A 25,448-nucleotide genomic window follows, 5' to 3' on the forward strand; every position below is an offset into this window, starting at 1 on the left:
CATGGGCTCCTGATAATTATCCTCGCACAAACGATAATGATGGGTATGGATATCGGGATCGAACATCTGGCTATTAGCCACTGCTGCTTCTGGCTTTTGATCGGAGATCAATGCTTGGTTGTCTTGTTGGGCGGTGGTCCTGATACCCCTTCCCACACCTTCCTCTTGAGTTGAGACAAGAGATGTGGCGTCAAACTTTTCCCGCTTCTCGAGTGGTAGAAATTGACCATTGTGGACAAACAGGAGCATGGTACTGCCCCAAGGAGAGCCAGAGTGTTGCTTCGGTCCTCTTGTACGTCAATCATGAATCCAGAGCGCACTTCTTGAGATCCTGGAAGCCTTTCCTAAGACAACTCCCAAGCTGCGACGTGGATTATACTGGCCAGGAATGCCCTTTTCATAATATTACAGATGTCACTCCAATCACCTACTTCAATTCGGATATCGATGTTCTACATCAGCGCGAGCTGTGAAGACTGGGCCAATACTATGCCAGGTATTTCAAATCCGGACTTTAGATTGAGACGCTCTGCGGCTCTTATCAATCTGCGATAAATTGCTTGTAGCTATCATTGTGCAAGCTCGACACTCAACCTCCAACAGCAATTCAAGAATTTAAATTCGATCCAGCTCATTTTTGAAGATTTCAGGCAGACACGCATGAGGCCGAATGGTGAACTATGCATCATCGAATATGGTGGAGCTGAGGACTGCAATGGATAGCTTCAGGGCGAAGTCGAGAGAGAGTTGGCAGGGCACATCACGGTACCAGTTGAGATCAAGAGTATGTCGCGTAGTGCCAGGACAGAGGATGACTATATCGAGGGCTTCGAGGACGAGGATTGAACTGATGGCAATGATGGAGGATTATGAGTCGCAGTCCAGGACAATACTTGAGGAACTGTGTCGTGACAAGACAAGGCAGCAAGGAGAGCACAGCTCGGAGGATAGTTTTACATAAGGATCATAGTCTTGCGTATACAGTAGCATAAATGGCATGGCGAAAGCGTTTTTCTTCATCTCAGACTTCTCTCCTTGCACCATCTCTTGTCGAATAGGTGTAACACTCGAATTCTCCTTCGTTCGGTTCTCTTTGTTATCGAGATTGACATGTTCAGCGTCAGTGTAGCGAGAAGTGGTTGACAAGCACATGAAATACAGCAGACGTAAGTTCAGTACCGATTACAAGGAATCTGCAGCCAATCTCACTCGCAGAATTCCTCCGGCAGCCCAGCGAAGAGTCCTGAAATCTTACGCCTTTCCAGAAGCTAGAAGATCGATCTCCGGTGAATAGCGTTCGAGAACCCCGATTGCCAAACCAGTCCTGGCTCTTGGGTTCTCAGTGCGTTCATGGGTCTCTACAATGTTAGAGAATGGCGACTGACATTGAGAGATAAGCAGAAAGCAACAACAAAAGGACAGCCCTCTCTCTTGCCGAGAGAGAGCCGCCGCAAGATCGTTCTATTCAAAGGTGAGCAAGACAAAGCAGAAGAAAATACTGATCATTTAACAAAGATCACAACGAAGCACAACGGAACCATGATCTGGACGAGTATTATACAAGATCGAATACATTATTCACAGCTCTGTCTACGCCATCAATACAAGTCGTCATACAAAGCTTGCTTATACCCAGGCAAAGCCTTCAGCACCGGAGCCTGCGCAAGCTGTTTGATTTTCCTTCTTTTGATCTTATCCCATCTCTTGGTCGCTACAACTTGGATCAACCTTGGCATATCCACAGTCGAAGAGTGCCGGCCATCAAATGCTTTATCAAGCTGTTTGATAACCATGCTCAACTTTCCTTGCATCCTCCGCTTCGCGAGGCGATTGTACAACTTCGAGGACCGTCCGGGACCATAGTAGGTGATGAAGCGATTCATTAAGGCTTTTCTGATGGTGGGTCCGTGGATGTGAACGCCTCGATGGTGCAGAAGTTTTAATATATCGATGCCAGAAGTGATGTCTGGTAGCGACGAATCTGGCAGGCGGACATACGAATGTCTTGGATTAATGGTGCTAGGATTTTTTCGAAGGTTGGTGATAAAACCCCATTCGACGACGGCTCGTTGGAAGTCTCGATTGAACAGAATCTTAAGAGGGTGAAGAGGGTGACTGGTAGAAACTGATCTTGGCACGTAATTGTGACGTGTTTTAGGCAATCGACTTCCAGAAGAATACCACATCGTGAGGAATAGGACAAGGGAACGAAGATCGTTAAACCTGCCAAGCATGCCAAGGCGGCGGAGAATTTCCCGCCAATGGATGACAGGGATGGAGGTGCTAGATTCCATGACTTCCTTTAGAAGGGCAACACATTCATATATATCGTCGTGCTTCCTCCCGTTCGTTACCCTGGGCAGGGTGACTGGTCGACTCCCGCGTTGTCGAGGCGTCAATGTGAAACGGATGAGCTGTGATATTGAGTGCGACTTGACTGGACACTTTTCGTCCTTCATCTTGTTCAGCGTCGCTCTGATTCCTTCTTGATCTCCCAGGGCGATTTGGGCTCGTAGCTCGAGATTTCGACTTTCGATCGCTGGGGAGTGGCTAGCCAAGGATTGTATACACAATGTCCTTCGATATTGGGCCTCGTCTCCAGTTTTTGCAAATGAAGACAGCAGTTCTTCTTGTAGTTTGCTATCTTCGAGTTCATCTGGGTGCTGATCGCTGTTGAGAAGTCCTTCCAAATGATTCCGATGTCCCGATTCTGCGAAGTGTTGAATGGCTCGAGAGTACAAAGAAGTGCCAATAGAGATTCCCAGATCTCGGAGTTGCTCAATTCGAAGCTTGATGGCTTCTGGATCTGACTCTCTGAGAGCAATGGCTTGCAGCGATAGGGGTCCTATTTCTTCCACGCCAAGAGCGTGGACACCATTAATAGCAATATCTAGAGAAATCCAGCACGTTGCGAACCATCTCGCACCCAGATTATCGTTGTATTTCTTGACTGAGATGCTGAAAGTCTTCCCATGAATCAAATTCATCATCTCTCGAGAGATCTTGGTATTGTCTACCAGATACTGTGGTGTGCTCGAGGCGAAAGATACTCCAGCTGCAACAAGACTTCGAGTGACCCGAATAGCGGACCGTGGCTTATAAACAGCTAAGTAATGAATCAAAGGCTCGACAATTCTGGAGGTGCTCGGTAAGTCACCGTTCTCCAATAGGAAGAAGTGCCAATCCATTGCAGTCTCAAAATCTTCCTTTTGGCAAAGCAGAGGAACGACCTTAGAGTACACATTGCGATGGGTATTCTGCATATAGATCTTTTTCAACAAGTCCAGATTTCCACTCTGAAACACAACAAATCGACACATCTCGGCGAAACGAGTTAGCCCTGGAGGATGATTTTGGAACAGACGCTGATGCCACAGAAGGGCTTCAGACGGGTCATTGATGAGGAAGAAACTCATGACATGAGTGTACAACTTGGACCAACGTTTCTTCTCTGTCGTCCAGATATGGTCTGCGTATTTCAAAATCCGGTCCAATACCTGAGGGTCCCGGAACCCGAGATCCAAAAATGCCGACCAAAATCTATCAGCAAGAGTTGAAGTCGTTGGTATCGATACGCCTCTTTGTATGACAGCATTCAGAAACGTCTCAATGCCTTCATCTCCATAGATCCTTTTCCTGTAGTCGAATAAAGCTCCCCATAGATCCATATCATGCTTGTGAGCTTCCGTATCCAAGAGTCTCGTTCTTCTTCCCACAACGTTCGGTACAGCCAGATCTGATTCAAACTCTAATTCAGCATGTGTCCAAGCACGCTCATGCCATTGTCCGTACACGTTGTGCAATCTCAATCTCCGGAAGGCTGCTGGGCGGCTTTCGATAGCAGGCTTATTGGATGCAACTTCAACTATCGACTGCTTCGATAATACCATGGTATCGTTCCTCTTATAGCTCTTGAGCTGCTGAGTTTCGTTGTCTTTGTCCTGGGATTCGTGGTTGTTCTCGAATTGGGCATCTGGTTCCTCCTTTGATTTTGCATGCACCTGCACAACTGCTCCATCTCTACCAGCAGTCCCGCCAAATCTCCTTGGCGGCGTAGAACATCGTCCTGCTTCTGGAGCTTTAACCAAGTGTCGCAGTAGCTTCAAAGAGCTCGGCCTCGAAAGCAGCCTCTGGAGCTTCGGCCTCATCCTTCCTTGATATCAGCACCCAGTTGGCGTCTCTAGTATCTTCCTCCATTGCATATCGTTGCTCGGCGGTCGATGTCGTGGTGAAGCTTGCGCTCGTGAAATTCCAAGCTCCAATCCTCGAAGTTCTCGAAATCTTAGTCATCATCGCGCTAGCGTTTTAGCGCGACAGCTTCTCTCCGAGCTTCAACATCGAACCACCCATTCCGCAGGACAAACAACCTCTCAATCACCACATCTCTTCACGCAGCACCGTCAAAATGGCAGGGTATGTACTCAAACGCATTCCAAACTCTTCGCTATACTTCGTTTCTCTATCCGGGCTCTCGCAGCGACCTTGAGAAGGCCATACGCTCCTCCCGAGAATGGCCTCATTTTCTCAATCCACGAATTGGCTAACAATACCGCAAAACAGCTTCGTCAACCGCGAGAACCGTGTTCCATACTACCAGCGCATGTTCCAGGAGGGAGGACGAAAGCACATTCGTCAATGGAACCAAGTACGTGCTCCACAGGAGATATGGAGGCGAGAGGGGATGTGCTGATTGAATGGAACAGACGTCTAAGAGCAAGATCTTCCTCTACCCATACTACACGGTTCTTTTCGGTGGCTTTGCTGGTATGCTCCCCGACGAATGATCCGAGGAGGAAGGATATTGAAGTGAAGGGCAAGGCTGATTTGATTTGCTACAGGATCGATGTACATGATGGGCCGCATGGTTCTAGGACACAAGACTTGGTTCGGCAAGGGATAGATGCTGCTTAAGATATCTGATGGGTGATCACTCATGAAATGGCGACGAGAAATGGTGGGGAGGACGGATTGTACAGTGCATAAGAGAAAATAGAATTCCCTCGAGTTTACGATGTCCTTTCCTCACGACTACACCTTCGTTTGCGAATCAGATGTATAACCAAGACACAAGTCGCGGGAGAGACAAGACAAAATGCTGAAATCATTGCTGATTTGAGGTATCGTACATCAAGAAGCATATGCTGTTACGAAAGTTCCCAGTTACCCATTTTCTTCTCCATGCTTTTCCTTCCAGATGCCCTATATTAGCCATGCATGTAATGCCCCACTCCAAATACTTCACGACCCACCTCCACTGTCTCTTCTCAATATCTCTGCAACATCGGCATCCAAGCCATCCTCACCCAGGTCAGGAAAGTCATCACCAGAGTTCAGCTTACGCTTCTTGATACTGCCACCACTCGCAGCCGAAGACGTTCGTCCGTAGGAAGTCGAGAGGCTGGAGAGAAGGTCGGATCCCGGGAGAGCTGGAGGTGGTTTATATTGAGCATAGTCGTTGCCATTGCCGTTGGAAGTATTTAACTCAAACTCCGAGACTGGTTCGGCGACTGGTGGCTGTGGGTAACCTGGCGGTGTCAAAGCCTCCACTTCAGGACGATCTGGTTCCGGTGCAGGAGTGACGGGCGAGTGTTGTGTGCCAGGAGAACCTTCTGCTGCTCCGACTGGTGTACCAGGGTTGCTGTTGCTAGCAAACCCTCGCATGATATTCTCCTCCACATCTCGCTTCTTGTTGTCTATCTCATTACGACGACTAGAAAGCTCCGCAACCTGTGCTTCTTCTGCTGCAAGAGCCGCTCGGTTTGTGTCCAATATCTTCTCCAATCCCTCAATGAGGATCTTTCGTGCCTTAATGCTCTCGGCCACCGCACCCTCCGCGTTTGCCAATGTCTTCAATAGTCCATTGAGTCGAGCTGCGTGTACGGGGGCAGATGGGGAGACGGAAGAAGGGTCGGTGAGTTTGTCGTAATCTTGATTGGCAGCATTGACCGAGGTCTTGGTAGAGAGGACGAGTTTCGATAAATCTTGCTGGGGAGCAATGAGAGGGACGAGTTCGTTCGGCACGGAATTGGGGTTCGCAGAGAAGATGGAGCCGCCCCCCACACGCTTGCCAGAAGACCGAGACTTGTCGAGTTCTAAGAATGTTAGATTGTGCTGGAACATTTGGACTATGCATCGTACCATCAATCCTAGCCTCAATTGCCTCCTGAATGGGAATCTCGAAAATTTGACGTTGTCTCCAGACTTCAACTACTCTCCTCAACTTCTGCTGTACCTCGTTTGCGGCTCCTTTGTATGCGGTGGCTGTAGCCTCGGCGATGACTGGGGAGAATGCGATCAAGAAATCATCCTTGCGACGAGCTTTCGATTGTTGGGCCACCTCTATATTGGCAAATGAAATTAGCAGACATACTCCCAATTCGTACTCGAAAGTCCTCGGAGATGAAGCCATGAGGAATGTTAAGAGAGCTTACCATTGGCAAGATAAATCAAATTGAGTCTCTTGTTGCTTCCAGAATCTTTAAGCCGCTGCAGCCAGAGCTGTCCCGTTCGATCTGCATGCCTCCTATTGTGCAATCAGCATCCGAAATGAGCGGTGTGAAGCGTTTGCAAACCTATGGAACATAACCCATTGAGCAACCGTGACCTACAGCTTGTTAGTAGAGCTCGCCCGCGCGAGCAGGACCAACTTACGATACTTTCTTGCGTCTCATTGAGAGCTGACAGTTTGGCTAACACAGCATCATCCGTGTACGCCATATTGATCAAGTTGTTTGGATGTTTATGATACGGGCAACAGTCAAGTAGGTTGTCGTGTGAGCACTTCAAGGGCGGCTTGTTGACCTCGCTTTTGCGTGTTTTACAGAGATTGCTCTTGCTCAAGGGTTCTGGGATCACGCAGTAGTTGCCGAAGATAACCACCGACTGGACAACAATGTTAATCAATGACCACTAGAGCTTCGCAGAGTTGTTTGCGATTTCACCACAGCTGGTTGAGACTGACTTGGAAATTCTGAGGTTATCCGATGTTGGATCAGGCACAGAAAGAGCTTGGTATTTTAGCGCCTACTAGCGTGACTGTCCCGTGACCGGTCACCTCTTCAAGCTCCACGATGCCGAATGTTTTATCTTTCCTTCACCGACTTTGAACGTTTTTGAATGTGATATGCACGACTGTGTATCGTTACATATATCTTGTTGTTGTTTCTGGGCATTGGACGTAACCGCTTTCCGACCAGCACACCTTCAAGCGCCTGTTCATAGCAATCCTTGCCAACAACGTGTCAGCGTTCCGTCCGTACTTCGTTCCTCCTTTCTCTTTAAATAGTGCCGTTCGAATCTCTGCCGCTTCAAAACTCTGATTCCTCGTTGGGTATTTTCGGGAATTCGAATTTGGTTGTCATGCACAAACTGCATTGGTGTTCTATTAGATAAACATCTTCGAGTGCAAGGCAAGATGGAGGATCCCCAAGTGCAACGAGTTCTGGGCACTATCTATTCAGCAACTCACTTCACACCCATGGAGCACAGATTGTTGTCATCATTCGTAAAACATTCTGTCGATCCAAAATCTACTGCTGCCTATCTGCTCAAAAGAACATCTTCGAGATCGGGAACGGAAGACGCTGTTGAACTGGAGCTGCGATGCGTCTTAGAAGACTGGAAGACTCTAGTTGAGATGGGTGAATTCGTCTCATCCAAGATCAGATCTCCGCTAACTTGTTTCTAGTTAGATGCCCAACTTCCCCGTCTTTTAGCCTTTCTTGGTATATCACGAAACGAGACAGAGGTATGTGTTGTCTGACACGCAAGTCACGATTGTGGTGGGATGTTTTTGGCTGGAGTCGAACGCAAGTCGTTAGCATCATCCCAGAGAAGTTTCTTTTGGTGGTGCTCGACTATGCACAATATGTAAGTGACTCGAGGAAGAGTGCGCTGATAGCTGATCTTTGTCAGGCCCATCTGCGAGAATTACTATTGGTCTTCCTCACTGAGGACCAATTTCAGCTTCTTAGATCGACGTTCGCACGGGAAAGTCCATGCAGGAACCATTGGACTTTGGCGCCAGATGCCGCTGCAGCATTCAGAGAGGGGTTGTTGTACTTGGCACCATCGTGGGACATTCAACGGCAGCCGAGCGAGGACTTGAAGCGAAATTGTTTGGTAACGGCAGACTTGCTTCTCAATTTTGAATGCTGAACTAACATTATGGTCACAGTATATCTTATATAATACTATGCCTATTGCGACATCTTTGCCAACTTCAAGCGATGGCCAAGTCTTACGATCTGGAAGCTGGGTCGAGATGGAAACCATTGACGAAGGCTCTTTCCCACTGCCCAGTGCTTGCTTCTTTGGCATACACCAGCGCTTCTGCAACTCTCTTCGGGCATTACAAATTGATCGAGAACTATCGCGTAGGTGGCAGCCTCTAGGGGTCACTCGGTGGCTCTCCGTGACGCTTGGAGCCTGTTCATCTCGAGTCTTTCCATTGATTAGACGACTGTGGAGTTATTTCCCGCGCCGAGGTCGCATCTGGGTGTACAGATCACTCATCGATGCGGGCGTCAGACTATATGGAAAAGCGAACCCGTGGACCCAGCAAGTACCATTCGGGCTCTACATCAAACATGGAAAAGGGAAGCTCATCCCTAGAGGTGAAGGGCCGGCGCTTCGTCTTGTCGAGAAATCTACCGACATACCAGCGCCTAGACTTGTCGAAACACTCGTTGATGGCGATTATACATACTTGGTCATGACTCGGCTCCCCGGAAAGCCGCTTATGCAAGCTATCTACACAATGTCGTACCCGGAGCGCAAGCGCCTTGCAAAAGATCTCTCACAATGTATTGCTCAATTAGGCAACATCCCCAACATGAACAAGGCTTCAATTTGTGGTGCAGATGGAGGACCTGTCTTCGATTATCGGCTGAATGGGCGCTTGGCCGGGCCTTTTGAGTCCGAGGCTGAGTTCAACAACTTCATCATAACTCAAGACCGCCTGCGAAGCCCAACACACGATTGTCATCACAGGATCTGTTTCACGCATGCAGACCTCAATCCGAACAATATCCTGGTTGAATCTGGACGCCTTTCTGGTATTGTTGATTTCGGATGCGCGGGGTATTTCCCAGAGTACTGGGAGTACACCAAAGCCATTTCAGTACCCCTGGCCTCGACTTATCGTTCGTTCACTTGTTCCAAGACACATTCGGAGAATTCCCTCCCTTTATGAACGAGAACTTCCTACGTTCAAGAGCAGATGTCCAGCATTTGCAGGGACATTTGTCATTGACCAATACAAGCTGTACCCCGAGAATGCCGATTTTGACTTCAAGAAGTGCGTGCTGTATCTTGGGTGAGTTCATTCAACATGTATTTCGGGAATCGTTGAGTTTTATCGAAATACTTATGAATTGCCTAAACTAGGTGCATCTGGAACGGAATCTACGACCCCTACAAAAACATAATGATCGACGTTCTAGAATTTCCGGGCATCTCTCACAACCCAGAATGCCATATCGGCGGCGTAGGCGTCGACCAAGCCTCTGGGCTTCTCTCCATCGTCGTTGACGCCGGCGAAGCCTTCACCTCGAGTGGAGCCAACATCCCAGGCACGAACTGGATCATACAATGGGATCCCGTAACGAAAGAAGTGCTCTACCAACTCAACATAACCAAAACCGTGGATGGCAAGTATGGTGGGTATCAAGATGTTGAACAGGACCCCGAGGGTAATGTGTACGTGGTTGGTACTTATCCCAGCAGCATCTTGAAAGTACACACGGATGGCAAAACTGTGACGCCGTGGTATCTTTCACCGCCACCAGTCGTCTCGACTGATACTGGCTACTGTGGTCTGGCGGCCAAAGGATGGCTACTCCTTGCAAATGACGGTGGGGCTGGGAATATCGTCAGGTTTGATATGCGTGAAGAGAAGGGGGTTCCTGTTGTTGTTCCACTCCAGCCGAACACAACTCTCATAGGAACTGACGCTATTTACTTCCCACCAAGATATGAAGGCACGGTGGCGTTGGTTGCACAAGATTTGACCGGAATTGCTGTCTTGAGGTCAAGGGACGGAGAATGGCATTGGGCAGAATTTTTGGGAATCGTACCGAATGAGTTGAATGGAACTTTTGCAGTTGCTCCTGTTCAAGTGGGTGAAGGGCTATATATTGTTGCATTGGCTTATGTTGATGTTAATACGCCAGGAAGTACGTCTGGGAATCGAACATTGTTTCCGTTTGTGGATATTACGGAGCAGGTGGATAAGTTCTTGCTAAGTTGACGCTGGTACATCAACCTGGGAGCCAAAAGGCTAGCATGTACTTACAGAACAAAAATAACACCTTTATTTCGTCATTAAACTTCTACGTATATCAGGCGGGTGAAGAGAAGTCGACAAAAGACGATTTTCTGAAGTATATGAGCATCTATTCATTATCTAAACACCACGCCATGTATTTTGTTCCCCTCAACGCCAATCCTATAACAAAAAACGTAAACTAACTACCAGAATCGACAACCTCCGCAAACCATTGTCTAAGCAAAGTCGCCAAAACGCCCGGCAACTCCTTGACGTCCCCAACCACAATATAATACTGGAACGGGAAGCTATCAAGATATCTACTCATGTGAAGCTTCCCCTTCACAAACGTAGCTTGCTGCAAATCCAGCACACTCTCTCCCTTCTTCTTCTCCTTGACGTTGTCGATGATGATGAAGACCATCATGATTCGTTCTTCGAGTGCCTCGCGCAAGAGTCGGCGGATGGTATCGTGTTCGGAGGAATTGCAGACTCCGTCTGAGATGATGAGTTGCATCTGCCAGAGATCAGCAGGGCTACCGCTCGCTTTCTGTCGTGCCGTGCGGAACAACTCGATGCTGTCCTTCACCAGTCTGGTGACGTCCGTACGACCTTGATCGAAACCAAAGTTTTGAAACACCTTGGGACCAGCATCGGAGCTGAATGGGGCATCGAACTCATGTGCCACTTTGACTGTTTCTCCAAAGCCCACAACGCAGATCTGTCCGACTTCAAGCATGCTCAAACTCTTTGAAACCATGACGAGTGTTTCCATAGCAAGTGATCCGCTACCACTCTCGCCCATGCTCTTGCTGTCATCCACGGCAAGCATGATCTGGTAGCTGCGCTTAGAGGGAACGCTACGCCGCATCCAGATCTTATCACGCTTATACTGAGATGCGATGTATGGGATAATTCTCTTGATGTTTAGACGCTTTCCAGTACGGAAGTCACCACGCATCTTGGTGGCGAGAGTAGGAGCAAGTATCAAACGTAGTTGCTCGGTGAGAGAAAGTGAGAGGTCACGGGTGACAGCCTCGTAGTGTGTCCACTGCTGACGAGCTTCAGCTGCAGAACGGAGATTGACGTCCAGGGAGTCCAAATGGGTGCTTTCGAGCTGATTATCCACATCCTCCACTTCTTCATCAAGATCGTCTTGAATATGGGCGCGTGTATCTTTAGGATCTGCAAGATCTTGATTGGCTTGCTTGATCATGGCTCCTGCTCGACCTTCATATGCATCAGATGGCTCTTGCTCTTTAGGCGTAGTAGCATCCTCGATATCCATGACATCGTCATGCTGGACTTCGTCGTTCTCTACCTCGTCTGGTTGGAATTGATCCGGCAAGTCCTTACTGTCTTGGTCAATGGCCATAGATTCGTCGAGAGCATGGGCTTGATCTTCTGTAGCAGTTCCCAGAGCTTGGGCATCAGGTTCTGCATCTTCATCTTGTAAATGCTGGAACTCTGAAGCATCATTGTCTGTCTCAGGCTTTTGATCTTTTCCTTGTTCTTTCTGCTCAGCTGGCTCACGGATCTTTGTTTGTTGTCGATGCCATCGTTCGAGAGCATCGCCAAGTTTCTTGAAAGGCTGAGCATCGGTACTATCTTGCGTCTCATCCTGTGAATCCTGAGGAGCTTCACCATTTGCCTGACGACCCTTTTCACCATCTTCAGCAGCAGAGTCTTTTTGCTCGGATGAGTCTCCACCTTTGCCACCATCCTCGCGTTGTGCTTTGCTTGTAGACTCGTTCTGGTCGTTGGAATTTTCGTCTTGATCTTCCCCGACTCCTTGGACATCGCTTGGTACTGCATTTTCGGTATCAGCATTGGCATCATCGTCTCGTTCTCGGAGCAGGCCATTTTGGTCTTCAGGTTGCTGTTCCTCTATATCCTCTTCGGCTTTCTCGCCGGCTTCTTCGGTGGCCTCGCCCGGAATTTCGGGCTCCTCCTCGAGATCAACGACATCCATGTCATCATCTGGCTGCTGATCTTCTTGTGCATCAACATCTTCGCCATCTCCTTCGTCCTTTCCGTCATTCACAACATCCTCTCCTGAATTTTCATCTTGTTCCACATCAGACAAATCATTCATCCCGTCATCGCTTCCACCCACGCTTTCACCGTCTTCATTCCCCTCCAACTCCATATCTTCAGGTAAGTCAAGCGTCTCTCCTTCTTGTGCATGTGGGTCATGCTTCTCAACCTCCTCTTGCTTGACTTCCTCTCCTTGCTCTTCGCCAACCATCTCCTCTTCCTCTTCACCCTCGTTGCCATCGTCTGCCTGACCAGCTTCTTTGTTGCTCTCCTGTGCAGCGGCTGGTTCCTCTTTGCTTGCTTTGCCTTTAGAATCATCGCCTTCTTGATCCTTCTCAGCTTGTTCTCCATCACCATTCCACATCTTCTCATCCACCGCTGTAGGGTCTAGATCATCAACGTCTCCAGCCTCCTCATCCATCTCATCGCCGCTTTCTTCATCCCCTTTCAAATCTTTGTCATCTTCTCCCTTGTCTTCAGCATCACCCATCTGGCCTTCCATATCGCCATCAGCCATATCAACTGCATCTTGTTCGTCCTCGATATCTTCTTTCTCGCCAGTATTGGGTTCCTGGGCAAGTTCATCAAGATCCTCATCGTCTTGAATATCCTTGCTGATATCCTCCGTGCCTTCACCATCACCAAGACCTGTTCCACCTTCAAGCTTCTCAGTCTTGCCGTCTTGCGCATCTGACTTCTCGGAAGGTGTACAGAATCCTTGACTTGCAATATGAATGAAGTTTTTGGCAAGAATGTAGGAAGATTTGCACGTAGCTCGATGCAGTTGCCCGTATCGAGTAATCGCATCCTGCAAGATGTTGAAGTATTGTTGGACGATTGGTTGAGTGACGGCGAATAGAGCCCCTGCTGCTTTGCTTTTGCTGTCGTCTGCAAGATCCAGGTGACGCAGGATCTCAAAAGCTTCCTCGATCTGGTCGTTGACATTCGCGCAATGAAGTGACTTGATACTATCTTCAAGATTGGCATGGCTTTTGATGAGCCAGCTGGGATCTTCGGTTGATGTTGGAATCTCAGCAATAGTCTTCTTGTACTTTTCGATGGCTACCAAGATAGTATCACAGACAGTAGACAGCTTAATGTCAAGATCCTCAAGATCCTTGGAAACCTTACTGTTGATAACGGAAGAGGAGGTGGTGTTTGTCCAAGGAAGAATTTGATCCACAATGAAAGCGAGGTCAGGTCGATCGCGGCTCATAGTCTCCAGATCTTCTTGAACGAGGATGACATTTTGGTCGAGCGTTTCTTGTAGCTCCAATTGGTCTGTAGAAGTGACGAGCGAGGGGAACTTGCAGAGATTAACCCACGTCTCTGCCCACTCAACAAATTTCTCTCTCCAGGTGAGGAGGTTGTCTGTGATACTTTGAGATTCCTTCTTTCCAAGCTTAGAATGAATCCTAACAAGCTCTAGCGCCACAGACAGAATGCTTGGTAGCCATCTGAGTAGATTTTCGTGGCCAGAAAAGGCTTGCAAGTGTCGAATGCTGTACCTGTCTCCGGCCCAAAGTCTTTTACTTATTTCAATAGGGACTTGCAGCTTCGTCATATTCTGAACATTGATTGACAGTGAGTTTCTTTGAACAAGCAAGGTTTGCAGTAGACCTTCTAGGAAACCAATACTTCGTGCGATCTCAGCACTGCTCAAATCTTCAGAGTGTTGCCTGACTGAAACTCTCGCCTTCTGTGCTAGATCAACAGCCTTATGAAAGTAGTACTCCAGTCCGGGAATATCAAGCTCAGGCAGATGCCCTGCATTGGCAAGAACTAGGGAAAGGGAGTCTTGACGAGCCAAAGCATCTACCCCGAGATTGTAGTTGATGCCCATCAGTCTCAGCTCTTTGAGAGTATCAGCGAAGAGTTTGCGTTTCCTTGACTTCAAATGCTTGACAGTAACCTTGTTGTCTTCGGTGAGAACAGAGGGTGTGGCCTTTTGCAGCTCGGCGATTGAGTCGATGATATTTGCCAGGAACGAGTCAAGGTATGAAGATCCATATAGAGCAGAGCCTGGCAAAGTGCTAGCGGTCTTCATCATGCTGACGGTAGTGTCTACATTGACGAAACGTTTGGCCTTCTGCGTCCAGCTGGGTACCGTCGAACTACAAACAGTAAGGGCCGATTGATCAACGGAAGGCTGTACTTGTTGACCAAGAACTTCTAATCCATCTGGAAAGGTCTGATCAGGAAGCCCTTGCTTCAGGATTGATTCCATTGGCTGGTCGAGGAGAGCTCTGAATTTTCGTACGATCTTGAAAAGCTTGTGATGAGATCTCTTGGCACTGTCTCTAAGCGCAACGATGTTCGTGTCTTTCCAGCTAGCAAGTAACAACACATCTCGCATGGATTTCTCCAGACTCAACTTCCCTTTCTTGAGGTTCTCCAGAACAGGACCCTCGTACCTCTTATACAATGCAATGAAGTTTGCAAGTGCATCGCGGATGATTGAGATATTCGGAGTGTCCAGCATGAGAAGTTCGAGGTGCTTCTGGAGTTGCTTCAATAGTTGAATGCGTTGCACATACTGTCCCATAATGGCAGTAGAGAAGTACAATTCCAGATCTTTCAGAAGCTTCTGAGCATATGACCTCAATTCTTCTGGTGACTCGGACATCTGAAGTGGTGCTGCTATGACAACTTCGTAAGCAACAAACCACCACGACTTGGCATCCTCTTCGCACTTCTTTGTCTCGGTATCAAACAGCTTGGCCCATGTTGAAAGCTCCAGTCTTCGCCAGCTCACAATCGTTGCAGTCAAATTGTCGTATTGAGTAAGAGCTGAATTGGCACGACTAGCCCAGCCCCCAAATTGCCATTCATGCATGAAAGTATGAATCTTCTCAACTTTTGTGATGATCTTCGAAAGAGGCTCAGTATGTCTGAATTGTAGTAACTCGCGACATGAGGCCAGAACATCAGCAAGTGGCTGCATGTGACCGATCTCATCAACAGCTTGAAGTTGCCTGAATCTTGCCTGAATCTGGTGAACGAGAGTGACAAGTTTCCGAGCTTCTGGTAGATTTGCATCGCTGTAGAAGTTGTATGAGGATGGAAGGCTCGCCTTGGGGTCCAAAGCCTCGATCCTATCGTCCAAAAGTAGCAATGTACCAGGGAGGAGATCTTTTGTCGTCTTCTGATCTTGAGATTCAGGGTTGTCCTGGTATGATGAGCCAATCTTCTTTGATATGTTCCGAATGAGACTCAATATGCTGTCAGCGGGTTGGCCTTGCCCTAGAAAGATGGCACCATGGAGTTTGGAGACTTGAACAGCAGTATCACGAACGATACCTGTTGGCGAAGTGCCAGCCTTGGCATCAGTGTCGTCCTCATCGTAGGCTGGAAAGAGCTCATTGAAGGCCTCCTGGTCATCTTCGTCCTCGTCTTCAGCGCTGCCTCGAAATCGATACAAGCCTGATTTGGATTCTGCTTCTGCTCTATCCGTCTCCAGCTTTTGCTTCCACTGTTCGTAACAACTATGAAAAGCTTTCAGGAGAGATTGTCGTGCATCGATATTGAAAGAAGACAACTTCTCGACAGTTGCAGTTGTTGCCATCAGACTTAGGAATTCCATTGGCTTTTCGGAGATGAGTTCAGCGGGGGCCTGTGTTGGGCTACCACCAAGAAAAGGGGTCACTCGACTCGAAGCCAAATAACTTCCAGTTTCAGACGTATCCGAGTTATCCTCTACATGGGTAAGAATTGCCATGAATAGACCCAGTTGAAGGCATCGAAGCATGCTCGCCACCGGAGCAGTGATATCGTTATATGCGCGGTAACGCTCAGAGAGCCGGCGAATGATTTGAGCAACATTGTGCTGAAGAAGTCGAAGCTGCTGCAGAAGTGATTTGCTGCCAGAAGTGAAATACTCGGAGAGTACATCAGGAATTGACGTCGATCCGAGGAGCACCTTTAACAAATTGGTGAATTCGCCCTGTAGTTGATCCATCTCAGAGATTTCAGGTCGATAGATTTCCTGCAAGATCTTTGGGGGTTCTCCCAGCTCGTCGATCTTCTTTGCCAGCAATTGGCATCTGAGATTGGAATTTTGGCCAGTGAACAGCGCTTCAAAGGCTTTGAGAGCATCGAGTCGGTTGTGAAGCTCTTGGCGGTATTCTTCGTGATATTTTCGCTCAAGTCTTTGTCTCTTGTCTGGGTCGAAAGCTCGATCTGGGACGTAGAGTTTGACTGTACCAATTGCAAAGTGAACCCACGCAAGTGAAGAAAATTGGAGCCTCTTTGCTGACTGAGAAGGTGCAGCATGCATGCACAGGACTGCTTTGTTGTAGTGATTGTTGAGCACCTCCTGTAAGTGCTGGGGTGCTCCTGGAATCGACAGCTTAACATCTCCGAGCACAGAGGTTGCCAGCGTTAGGCCAAGCACGTCACAGTCGATCGCCGAAGTGTAATCTTGAAGAAGACGTGCGTAAGTAGCATTGGGCGGAGTGTCATGCATGTCGACAACACGAACGATGAGGTTGGAGAGAATTCCGTCAAGATCCAGAATCTGATCGCGGGAAAGAACAGCACTAGAGGTAATCAACTCCTCTCCCAACATTGGTAGTTCTGATTCGAGGAGCTTCAGTGACTGAAGATTAACCTCAGTGATACCACCAATCTTCTTGAGAAGGTCTTGAGTGAGAGTTCCCACGACAGGAGTAAGGTTTGTTGCGGTGCCCCAGAGATAGTCGACCATCTGAAGCGGACCAGCAGACGCCCCCAATCTCATCTCGAGCGGCGTGGGAGAGTTCGCTAATACAGCTGTTTGTAGGTCGAGAGATTGACCGCCGTCGCTGTCATTGGTTCGCATGCAGGCGATTGTCTGAAATTGTCGCAAAGCTACAAATTGGCAAGCGAAGAACGGCGTTACAACATCTTCGTTGCTCCCAATGCTCGGCTCCAGGTTCTTCAACTCAGTGTCAAGGATGCTTAAGAGAGTTTGTCCATCGACATCACTCGTGAGCACGAGTCCGTATGCTTTCACCAGAGACACCATGACGTTCCCTAATTCGTTGACGGATATCGAGCTCCTCCAACGCAAAGCATCAAATCGGACAGCTAGGTCTTCCAGTTGGGCAAGTGTCTCCATGGTTTGAAGATTAGACATGACTACAGGTCGAAGACCTCTCCAGAGTACCTCCAGACTCAAGCCAGTGGTGAGTTTGAATCCAGAGGAAAAGGCAGTCTGCATGTTTTCTTGAACGATTTGAACCACGCCGCCCATAATATTATCTCCAGATAGACCCTTCAAAGCGTCTGTCTCAAGAGCCAAGTGGGCTTGGAAAGTTGCCTCCTCAAAGTTGGATAAGATGGACAAAGCAAAGGTTCTTGACCACAAAAGAAGCAATGCTTCAAGAGTATCTTGTCGGGATTTCCAATCGTTGGCGTCGTAAAAATAATTCCGCAGGAAATGTTGAAGTGTATTCAATAAGTTATCGAGGAACCTCGAGATATTGACGGTTGAGTCCTTCGAAACCGCAGATACTCGATCTTTTACCAATGATCTTTGGAGTCTGTTCATCTGACTTGGCTTCAACGTCTCGACTCCAAGTTCTTGGGACTTGAGAGCGTGCACGCCATGGCGGATTAGAATAAAATGGTCGAAGACAGTTGCAGACCAATAGACTTTCTCAATACTCTGGGACTTTGCTAAGAGAGGTACCAATGGAGAGTTCTGGAGAGGATGGATAATCTGATTCATTGCGTCTATCAGTAAACTAGCTACCAGCGGAGGAACAGCACGGTGACTAACCTGTGCATTGCCAAATCCTGCAGGTGCCAAGCTCGAGTCCTTTGCGACTGCCATAAACATGTCTTCGACTTCACGTCTCACAGGTGTGTTTCGCAAGTTTTCAAGCACATGTAGATAGGCTTCCAAGACACCGATAGTAGTCTTGCCACATTTCGCCGATATGACTTGACCGAAGCAGGTAAAGAAGCGTCGTAGGAGCGGTGCGTCGGACCATGAAAGGTTCTCCAATGCAACAGCAAGCAGTTTGGGGGCCAGTGAGGATTCTTGCATACTTTCTAGGGTATCTAGTAGCTGCTGATACCTCTCTAACTGTGCTTCTGGTTTTAAACCTGGTGTGATGATGCTTTGCTCAGCATCAGGGTTCACGAAGATTTCAATGGCACGATTTCTCATGGCTCGAGATAGTTCTCCAAACCTTGCGTCCATAGTCAAAAATATCCTGAAATCCGGATGTGGCTTGACAGTCTTTGGTTCCCCGTCAGGACCACAATGCTCATTGATGCTGAGGAAGCCGTTTGGCTCCAGAAGAGAGTTTAGTCTGTCAAGAACAGAAGCACTGCAGAGATTAGCATTGTCGAGAACAAGCCACTGGCCTTGTTCGAGTGCCTTGACGAGTGCCCCATCGACCCATTCGAAACGAGCGTTTTCGAGTGCCATTGGTGCCTCTGAGAACTGCTGGCAAGTAGCTGCCAGGGTTCCAAATTTTGGCAACGAGGTCTTGGTCTGCAAGGAACGGAGATGAGAGGCGATCTCAGAGAATTGAGTCTGCGAACGATCATCATTGGATCCAAGAAGCTCTAAGATACTGAGTGCTTCATCTGGAACCTCATTGGGCAGAGACGCTAGAACTCTAGTGGAGATAAAAGCTCGCAGCTCTTCAAGGAAAGTGCCAGCAGCACGTTGAGGATCAACTTGTTCAAAGCCACCCACCAAGTCCATTGTATCGATATCAGCGTTCAGTGGAAAGACGACCAATGACTTCCCACTCATTGCGGCAACATGCTCGATGATTGTCGTCTTACCACAGCCCGATGGGCCAACAAGAATACAAGGCAGATTCTGTTGTATGCAGATCATGATAAATTCAAGTTCTGGCAGATGAATTTTGACCTCGGGTTCAGGGAATGGAAGACGCTGCACCAACCGGTCTCGCGGTAAGTAGGCAATACCAACCTGGTATGAAGATGCGCTCGTATTGTGGAAGAAATGCCGGAACGGGACTTCGGTGTTAAAGACCTCTGAAAATAGTCGGTCAACCTCACTGCGGTCTCTGAGACTTCTGAAACGTTGTCGAAAAATAAGGCTCAAGAAGTCCGAGGGGCTTGCAGCTCCAAGGAATGGGGCAGAAGATGAGAGAAGTTGCAGCCAGCGGAGGATATCGCGCAGGTTGAATTCCCACGGACCACCTTGTGAGCCAAATCGACGTTGATAGACGATTTCTTGTTCGAGTTGGGAGACGAATACAATCATTGAATTGAGGGTAGCGCTGGCGACATTTGGGAAGTTATGTCTGCAAATTAGTTGAAGATCGTCATTTCTAAAAACGTCAGCATAGACAACAGTAAATCGATTGACGAAGGAAGCGGGTAATCCTTTTCGTCCACCTCCTTGGTGATGTGGATTCTGGGCGGCAAAGACGGAGAAGCTGGGATGGAGTTTGAAGGTTTGGTCGAGTTCGGAGATGTACACCTCCCCACGATGATCAAGACATGCGTTCAAGCCTTCCAGGACGGACTGTGATGCAAGATTCATCTCGTCAAGGAGGACCCATTCGCCTCTTTGCATGGCTTGCAGGAAAGGCGCATCTCGCCAGGCGAAGTGACCTGCCTCGGCACCTTCAACAGGAGTGTCAGAGCCGAACAGATCCATAAGATCAGTTTGCTCTGAGAGATTGATTCGAGTGAGTGGTCTGTTGCAGGCACGAGCGAGTGCAGAGATCAGCGTAGTTTTTCCAACGCCAGGACTGCCCTCAATCAAGATGGGCTTTTGAACCTGAAGAGCTCTTAGGACTCTCATGGCGTTCAATTTTGTCGTGGGTGCCTCGAAAGCGAAAGTAGAGTCGATGTCTGCTCCAGCCATTTTGGAAATTGAGAAGTTGCCGATAGTCAGGGAATGTTCTTCGTGCACCAGAGCTACTGGCTGAGAGTAGATCAGACTAACATCGTAGCCCAAAAGTGTGCTTAATTGTTGCAAACACTTAGCTCGCTCCTGTTGAACAGTATCGGGATTGATAGCGAGTAAAGCAGCTGGATTCGCACCGAGGGTGTCTATGTAGACCATTGAGGCACCATGTAGGATCGGAAAGTAGGGATCAGAAGCATTAGAAATGTTGATGAATTTGACCCAGGCTAGAACGTCTCGAACGGAGATTGATGTGGAAGCTGAAGATCGATATGTCTCCCCAAACCATTCCGCAAAATGCACCATAGCTTTGGCAAATGGCTTGAAATTGTTTTCCAGCTTGGCCTCAACGATCTGGAAGACATCTTCGTGCTCAGAAAGAGATGGAACCCAAATCTCAGTGAAACGATTTCGTAGAGCTGGGGAAAGTTCACGCTTTCCATAATCACCACCTGGATTCATGGTTGCGAAGAATTGAAAGCCGTCTGCTGCCTGGACGAAAGAGTTTTCGACGCCTTTCTCTGCCAGCAGAATCGTCCTCTGCGTCTCAAGAACAGAATTTAATCTTTCTAAAACAGAATCGTCTGCTAGAGAGATTTCATCTAGAAGGAAAAAGGAACCATCTCTCAAAGCTTGAACGAGACTTCCATCTGACCATTCAAAAAGCGCCTTCGCCTTGATCTGTAGTAGCCTAATCCGAGCAAGAAGATCATGGGGCGCCCGGGCTAGATCTGAATCTGGTAGTGACTGGAATTTTGCGTGCAGCGAATCATCGTCGTCCTGATCTGTCAAAAGGCCGAGGCCATTCAGGAGGACAATCAAGTCTTGCTTCAGCCGCTCAAGGATCGCAGCGCGATTCCGAACTGGTCTTTGAGCACCAATAAGGTCGCCTGTCTCGGTATTTTGATGTGCATTGACAATGTGCAACTCCTTCCCAAATGCGTCTGCAATCATTTGACACACAGTCGTCTTTCCGCAACCAGTCTCGCCTACGAGAAGGACCGGCTCGTTGTTACGAAGGGCGTTAGCGACTAAGACATAGAGTCGCCTCATGGCGTTGGTCCAGACCACTCCTTGAGCATTAGAAGTGGCATTGAAAGCTTTGATCTCGGGCGATAGATCTCCACTGTAAAGTAAGTTTGGGTCGACCTTGACTTTCATGATTCGCTCAATGATTTCCTTGACTGCTGTTCTTTCTGCTGGATTACGTACTCGCTCAGCCAGAAGCATGTATCCGTTCGCGGCGAGTTGTTCCCTATTATCAGCATCGCGAAGAGCCCATCGGAAGAGATCTCTAAGCGTTGCGAAACTGTCTTTCTGTTCGAACAATCGATTCGTCTGTCGCAGTGTTGATAGCTCCTTGTAGACATCTACGATTCTCTTACAATCTGAAGGGGCAACTTTCTGACTTCGATATTCTAGGATTTGCTGTAATTCATCTTGAGGAATGTCATCGAAATGAAGTTCGAGAAAACGATTTCTGAAAGCTCGCGACAATGTCTTTCGACCACCGTACAACCCAGGAGGATTTTGAGTTGCAAACAGCATAAAGTTCTCATGCGGGCGAACGACTTCTTGGGTTTCTGGAATCAGCAATTCTCGATTGTCGTCCAACAGGCGGTTGAGGGCTTCAAGTACATCTGTGGGTGCCAAATTCAGTTCGTCGAGCACGATCCAGTGACCTTTTCGAAGGGCTTGGACGAGTAATCCTTCTTGAAATCGTAGCTGACCATCCACCCCTGAAACATACGTGCCGAGATACTCCTGGAGATCAGTGTGTTCGTGATTGTTTATTCGAACAAACTTGTTGCCACTGTATTTTGCAAGATACTCAATCATACTGGTCTTTCCTGATGAAGTGGGACCTTGGACGAGAACAGGAAACCGTCTTGTAGAAGTGGCACGAACTAGATTGAGGATATTCCGATCAACGGACGGTGTTCGGATGTAATGTGACTGTTCTTCGCGAGGTTCAACACCTTGCAGCATCCAGTACTGTCGATTCTTCTTCTCGTTGGTGAAAGCAACATATCTTCTTCCGTCTTCAGGATGCTTGGGTGTCTGAGATAGAAGTGCTCGAAAGTTTCCATGGCTACTCAACAAGTGGTGATCTATCAAAGGAATAAGTAGTTTCTCTGATTCTCTGTCAAGAAGAGTCAAGAAGCCCATAGCAAAGCCCTCATACAAAGCTCTCCGGAGCCCATACAGAGGAGTGATTTCGTTGACGTAGCTGAGGACGCGAGTGAGAGTTCGAAGACTGAAGTGAGGTACCTGATTTGCTCCGTCAACAAGTCTCTTTTCGTCTGCCAATCTCTTCGTGTTGAGATACAAGCGGGCAACATCATTTGCAGCTCGCTCATCATTGCTGTTATTACCCTTGAGATATGCTTTGATAACTCCGAGTAGATCATCAAGATTTCTGTCGGGACTTTCAACGTAAATCTCGGTAAAGCGGGATCTCAAGCCCATGGGGAGATCTCGTTTCCCAACATCGGTAGCAGGATTCATAGCACCAAAGATACGGAAATCGGGATGTGCTTGAACTCTCTCAATCTCACCAGTCTCAGAGAGCAATATTGAAGGAGAGCCATTAGAGCCATGGTGCAGAAGGTCTGCAATGCTCTCGAGAGTGTCAGGAGACGCCAGATTGATTTCGTCGAGTAAGACCCAGTCACCGTTGCGCACTGCTTTGACAATGTTACCCTCCACGAATGTGAATGCGAAACCTTTTGAGCCGCCAGATAACTGGATGTCGAATTGATCTAAGCTCTGAGAGAACTTGATCCATCTGGGTTTCAATTGCAAGAGAGACTGTAATCTGGACTCAGTCTTCCTACGTTTCATTGGTTGTTCATCAGGCCGACCATTTGCAGCCTCTTTCTTTGACAGCTCGCCAATGATTTTTTCAAACATCTTGGGAGCCTCTCGCCATAACTTTGAAGCTTTGCTCCATTGACCTTTGGCCACGCACTTTCCTAGCTGCTCGAGATATCTTTGGTTCTTGGTTGCAGAGATTCCCGTGGAAGCGAAAAGATCATCGAACTCATCTTTGAGCGGAATAGCGAGGCTTCTGACATTGACAGGCTTGAAGCCACCAAGAAGATCTCCAACTTCGCTTTGCTGAGACAAATTGACAGCTGTAAGCTTGTGACCAAGAACATCAGCAAGTTGTTGTACAACCGTCGTCTTACCAATACCTGTTTCTCCAACAAGCAGAACGGGCTCTGACATCTCAATAGCCACTCCAACTTGTTGCAATAATCGTCTTGCGTGGGTAGTGTTGGCGAACGGTCTCTGTTTTTGACTGGATTTGGTGACTCTCGACCTTTTTGGCAGTCGTACTCTTCCGATGGTCAATTGTTTCTCGGTGTCTTCATACTTTGGGACATGAGCTCCAAAGTAATGTTCAACACGTTGAGGGTCAATATGCATCTCCTCGGCAATGGTATTTATGACCCTCTTTCGGGCGTCATCGGTCTGTAAGCTGCCTGCGAAACAATCGGCGGCTTCCATGAACATTTCGTCCAGTACTGTATCGTTCATGAGCTCCTCGCCGCTAGTGAAACCTGCTGCGATCAACACTCTTTCAAGTCGTCGACTCCATTTCAGAAGATCACGAGAACTGATAGGTCGTCCCAGAGATGTTTTGCTCCTGGAAGCAAAGTCCGTTTGTTTGGATAATTCGCACAATCGTTCGTAGACTTTGATGATTCCAGGGAGAAACTTGTGCAATATCGGATACTGTCCTTCAACAATATCTTTGAACTCATTCTGCGATGGCATCTGCACGGGTACACGATTCCATAATCGAGCACCAAGCATGTGGAGTGCAGGTGGGTTCTCCTTTCCGGTCACGCTGAGCGAAGTTCTGATGGTTGCAAGGAGCCTGAATCCACTACCTGCTTTGATTGTCTCTCCACGACTGGGGATAACGAGTTCACCACGTTCGATCAGAGGCAGGATGACACTGATCACTTCGTTGGGTGCGCGATCTAAATCTTCAATGAAAACCCATCTGCCCTCTCGGACTGCAGTAGTAAGTACACCGGCTCGCCAAGTGAATGAACCTGGTGTAGAGCCACTTGTGTACATTCCGATGAGCATCTTTGCATCGGTCTGTTCGTTGAGATGTAGAGTGACCATCTTCGAGTCCATTCCGAGTTCACGGGCAAAATCGTTGACAAGTGAAGTCTTACCAGAGCCGGCGAGTCCATGAAGAAGGATCGGGAAAGAAGAGAGTAAGGCTTTGGCAAATTGCTCTTGATTCTGACACGTAGTGAGGGTGTGAATGAGGTGTGATTCCTCCAGTGGCGCTCCTCGAGGTCTGGGCAATAGGACGCTGCCATATTGTACTACCAGTGTTGAAAGGTTTTGGGGAAAGAAACTAGGTCTGAATCTCTCTGCCGACCGAAGATCCGCGACGTCTTTGTATCTTCTCTTCTCAAGAAGACTTAAGAAGCCATAATCAAGCAATACACCATCGAAATCACCAGTAACAGCTTCTGTCTTTCCAACATGTTCTTCTAACATGGCTTCCAGTGTACAATCCGCAGCTGAGCATAGCTGACAGAATATCCTGACTGCCAGATATCGTACGCCGCTGTTTGCATGTTGTAGGTAGCTCTGAATGCTGCTGGTGGAAACGGTCGTAGATAATGTCCTCCTGTCGAAGTTCAGAAGGCGAAATGTAGCAAGAAGAATTCGCTGTAGATGAAGTGGTTCCAGTTCTGAGTGCCCTCCATAGTTCCGCTTCAGAAAGCCTATCCTCAATCTCTGTCTTTCATGGCCTGGTCGTGTGGGGAAGGTCTCGAGATATTTCTGCAGAAAAGTCGACAGCTGCGGCGCAAAGGGTAGAACTCGCGCAAAAGCTTCAATTATTCCATTCTTTTGATGTTCTCCATCTCTCATGCCAGTCCATCTTGCGCATGTGTCGGCGAAAAGGTGTTCGTATCTCGTGAAAAGTTTGAGAGTTAACTCGGGCTTCAGTGCTGCAATAGCCAGAGCATCGAGGAACTGCGGGGAGTTTTGCAGTTTAATGATTTCGAGGATTTCTTCTGGTAAGTCCTCTAGACTTCCTTCGATTCCGGGAGTAGGAATTTGCCCGTTCATGTCTTCGTCGGCATTCATTTCGTCGTATTTGTGGATTTCGTGAACCACATTGGTTCTGTTGATTGAACCTCGAACTTTTTTTTATCGCGATAAACTTTCGCTGCACTTTTTGCTGCATGCGCACGGACCAGTTCGACACGCTAAAATTTTGGA

General features: G+C 48.0%; 5 protein-coding genes across 5 annotated transcripts; 2 read left to right on the forward strand and 3 right to left on the reverse strand.

The window, feature by feature from the left end:
• Positions 1 to 1,486: 1,486 nt before the first annotated feature.
• On the reverse strand, positions 1,487 to 4,229 carry LY89DRAFT_691980 (uncharacterized protein). The gene has a single exon (XM_018216444.1). The coding sequence runs from the start codon at positions 4,146 to 4,148 to the stop codon at positions 1,599 to 1,601; it is 2,550 nt and encodes an 849-aa protein (XP_018061559.1). The 5' UTR covers positions 4,149 to 4,229; the 3' UTR covers positions 1,487 to 1,598.
• Positions 4,230 to 4,357: 128 nt separating this feature from the next.
• Positions 4,358 to 5,221, forward strand: LY89DRAFT_789982 (uncharacterized protein). The gene is made up of 4 exons (XM_018223318.1): positions 4,358 to 4,413; positions 4,561 to 4,645; positions 4,704 to 4,764; positions 4,839 to 5,221. The coding sequence occupies exons 1-4, from the start codon at positions 4,406 to 4,408 to the stop codon at positions 4,898 to 4,900; spliced, it is 216 nt and encodes a 71-aa protein (XP_018061560.1). The 5' UTR covers positions 4,358 to 4,405; the 3' UTR covers positions 4,901 to 5,221.
• A 17-nt stretch (positions 5,222 to 5,238) lies between these two features.
• On the reverse strand, positions 5,239 to 6,717 carry LY89DRAFT_712237 (DUF618-domain-containing protein; the record flags this gene model as incomplete). Its single annotated transcript, XM_018217964.1, has 5 exons — positions 5,239 to 6,092; positions 6,139 to 6,339; positions 6,432 to 6,523; positions 6,573 to 6,604; positions 6,652 to 6,717. 5 exons carry the CDS (start codon positions 6,715 to 6,717, stop codon positions 5,239 to 5,241), a joined length of 1,245 nt encoding a protein of 414 aa, XP_018061561.1.
• A 388-nt stretch (positions 6,718 to 7,105) lies between these two features.
• On the forward strand, positions 7,106 to 10,322 carry LY89DRAFT_789984 (uncharacterized protein). The gene is made up of 6 exons (XM_018223319.1): positions 7,106 to 7,640; positions 7,688 to 7,869; positions 7,915 to 8,121; positions 8,177 to 9,102; positions 9,164 to 9,316; positions 9,388 to 10,322. Exons 1-6 carry the CDS (start codon positions 7,415 to 7,417, stop codon positions 10,247 to 10,249), a joined length of 2,556 nt encoding a protein of 851 aa, XP_018061562.1. The 5' UTR covers positions 7,106 to 7,414; the 3' UTR covers positions 10,250 to 10,322.
• Positions 10,323 to 10,375: 53 nt separating this feature from the next.
• On the reverse strand, positions 10,376 to 25,353 carry LY89DRAFT_371514 (midasin). The gene is made up of 2 exons (XM_018207058.1): positions 18,066 to 25,353; positions 10,376 to 18,005 (listed from the first exon to the last, which is right to left on the reverse strand). Exons 1-2 carry the CDS (start codon positions 25,311 to 25,313, stop codon positions 10,467 to 10,469), a joined length of 14,787 nt encoding a protein of 4,928 aa, XP_018061563.1. The 5' UTR covers positions 25,314 to 25,353; the 3' UTR covers positions 10,376 to 10,466.
• Between the last annotated feature and the right edge of the window lie 95 nt (positions 25,354 to 25,448).

The sequence above is a fragment of the Mollisia scopiformis genome (assembly GCF_001500285.1).
Source record: "Mollisia scopiformis unplaced genomic scaffold LY89scaffold_38, whole genome shotgun sequence".
Lineage (NCBI taxonomy): Eukaryota > Fungi > Ascomycota > Leotiomycetes > Helotiales > Mollisiaceae > Mollisia > Mollisia scopiformis.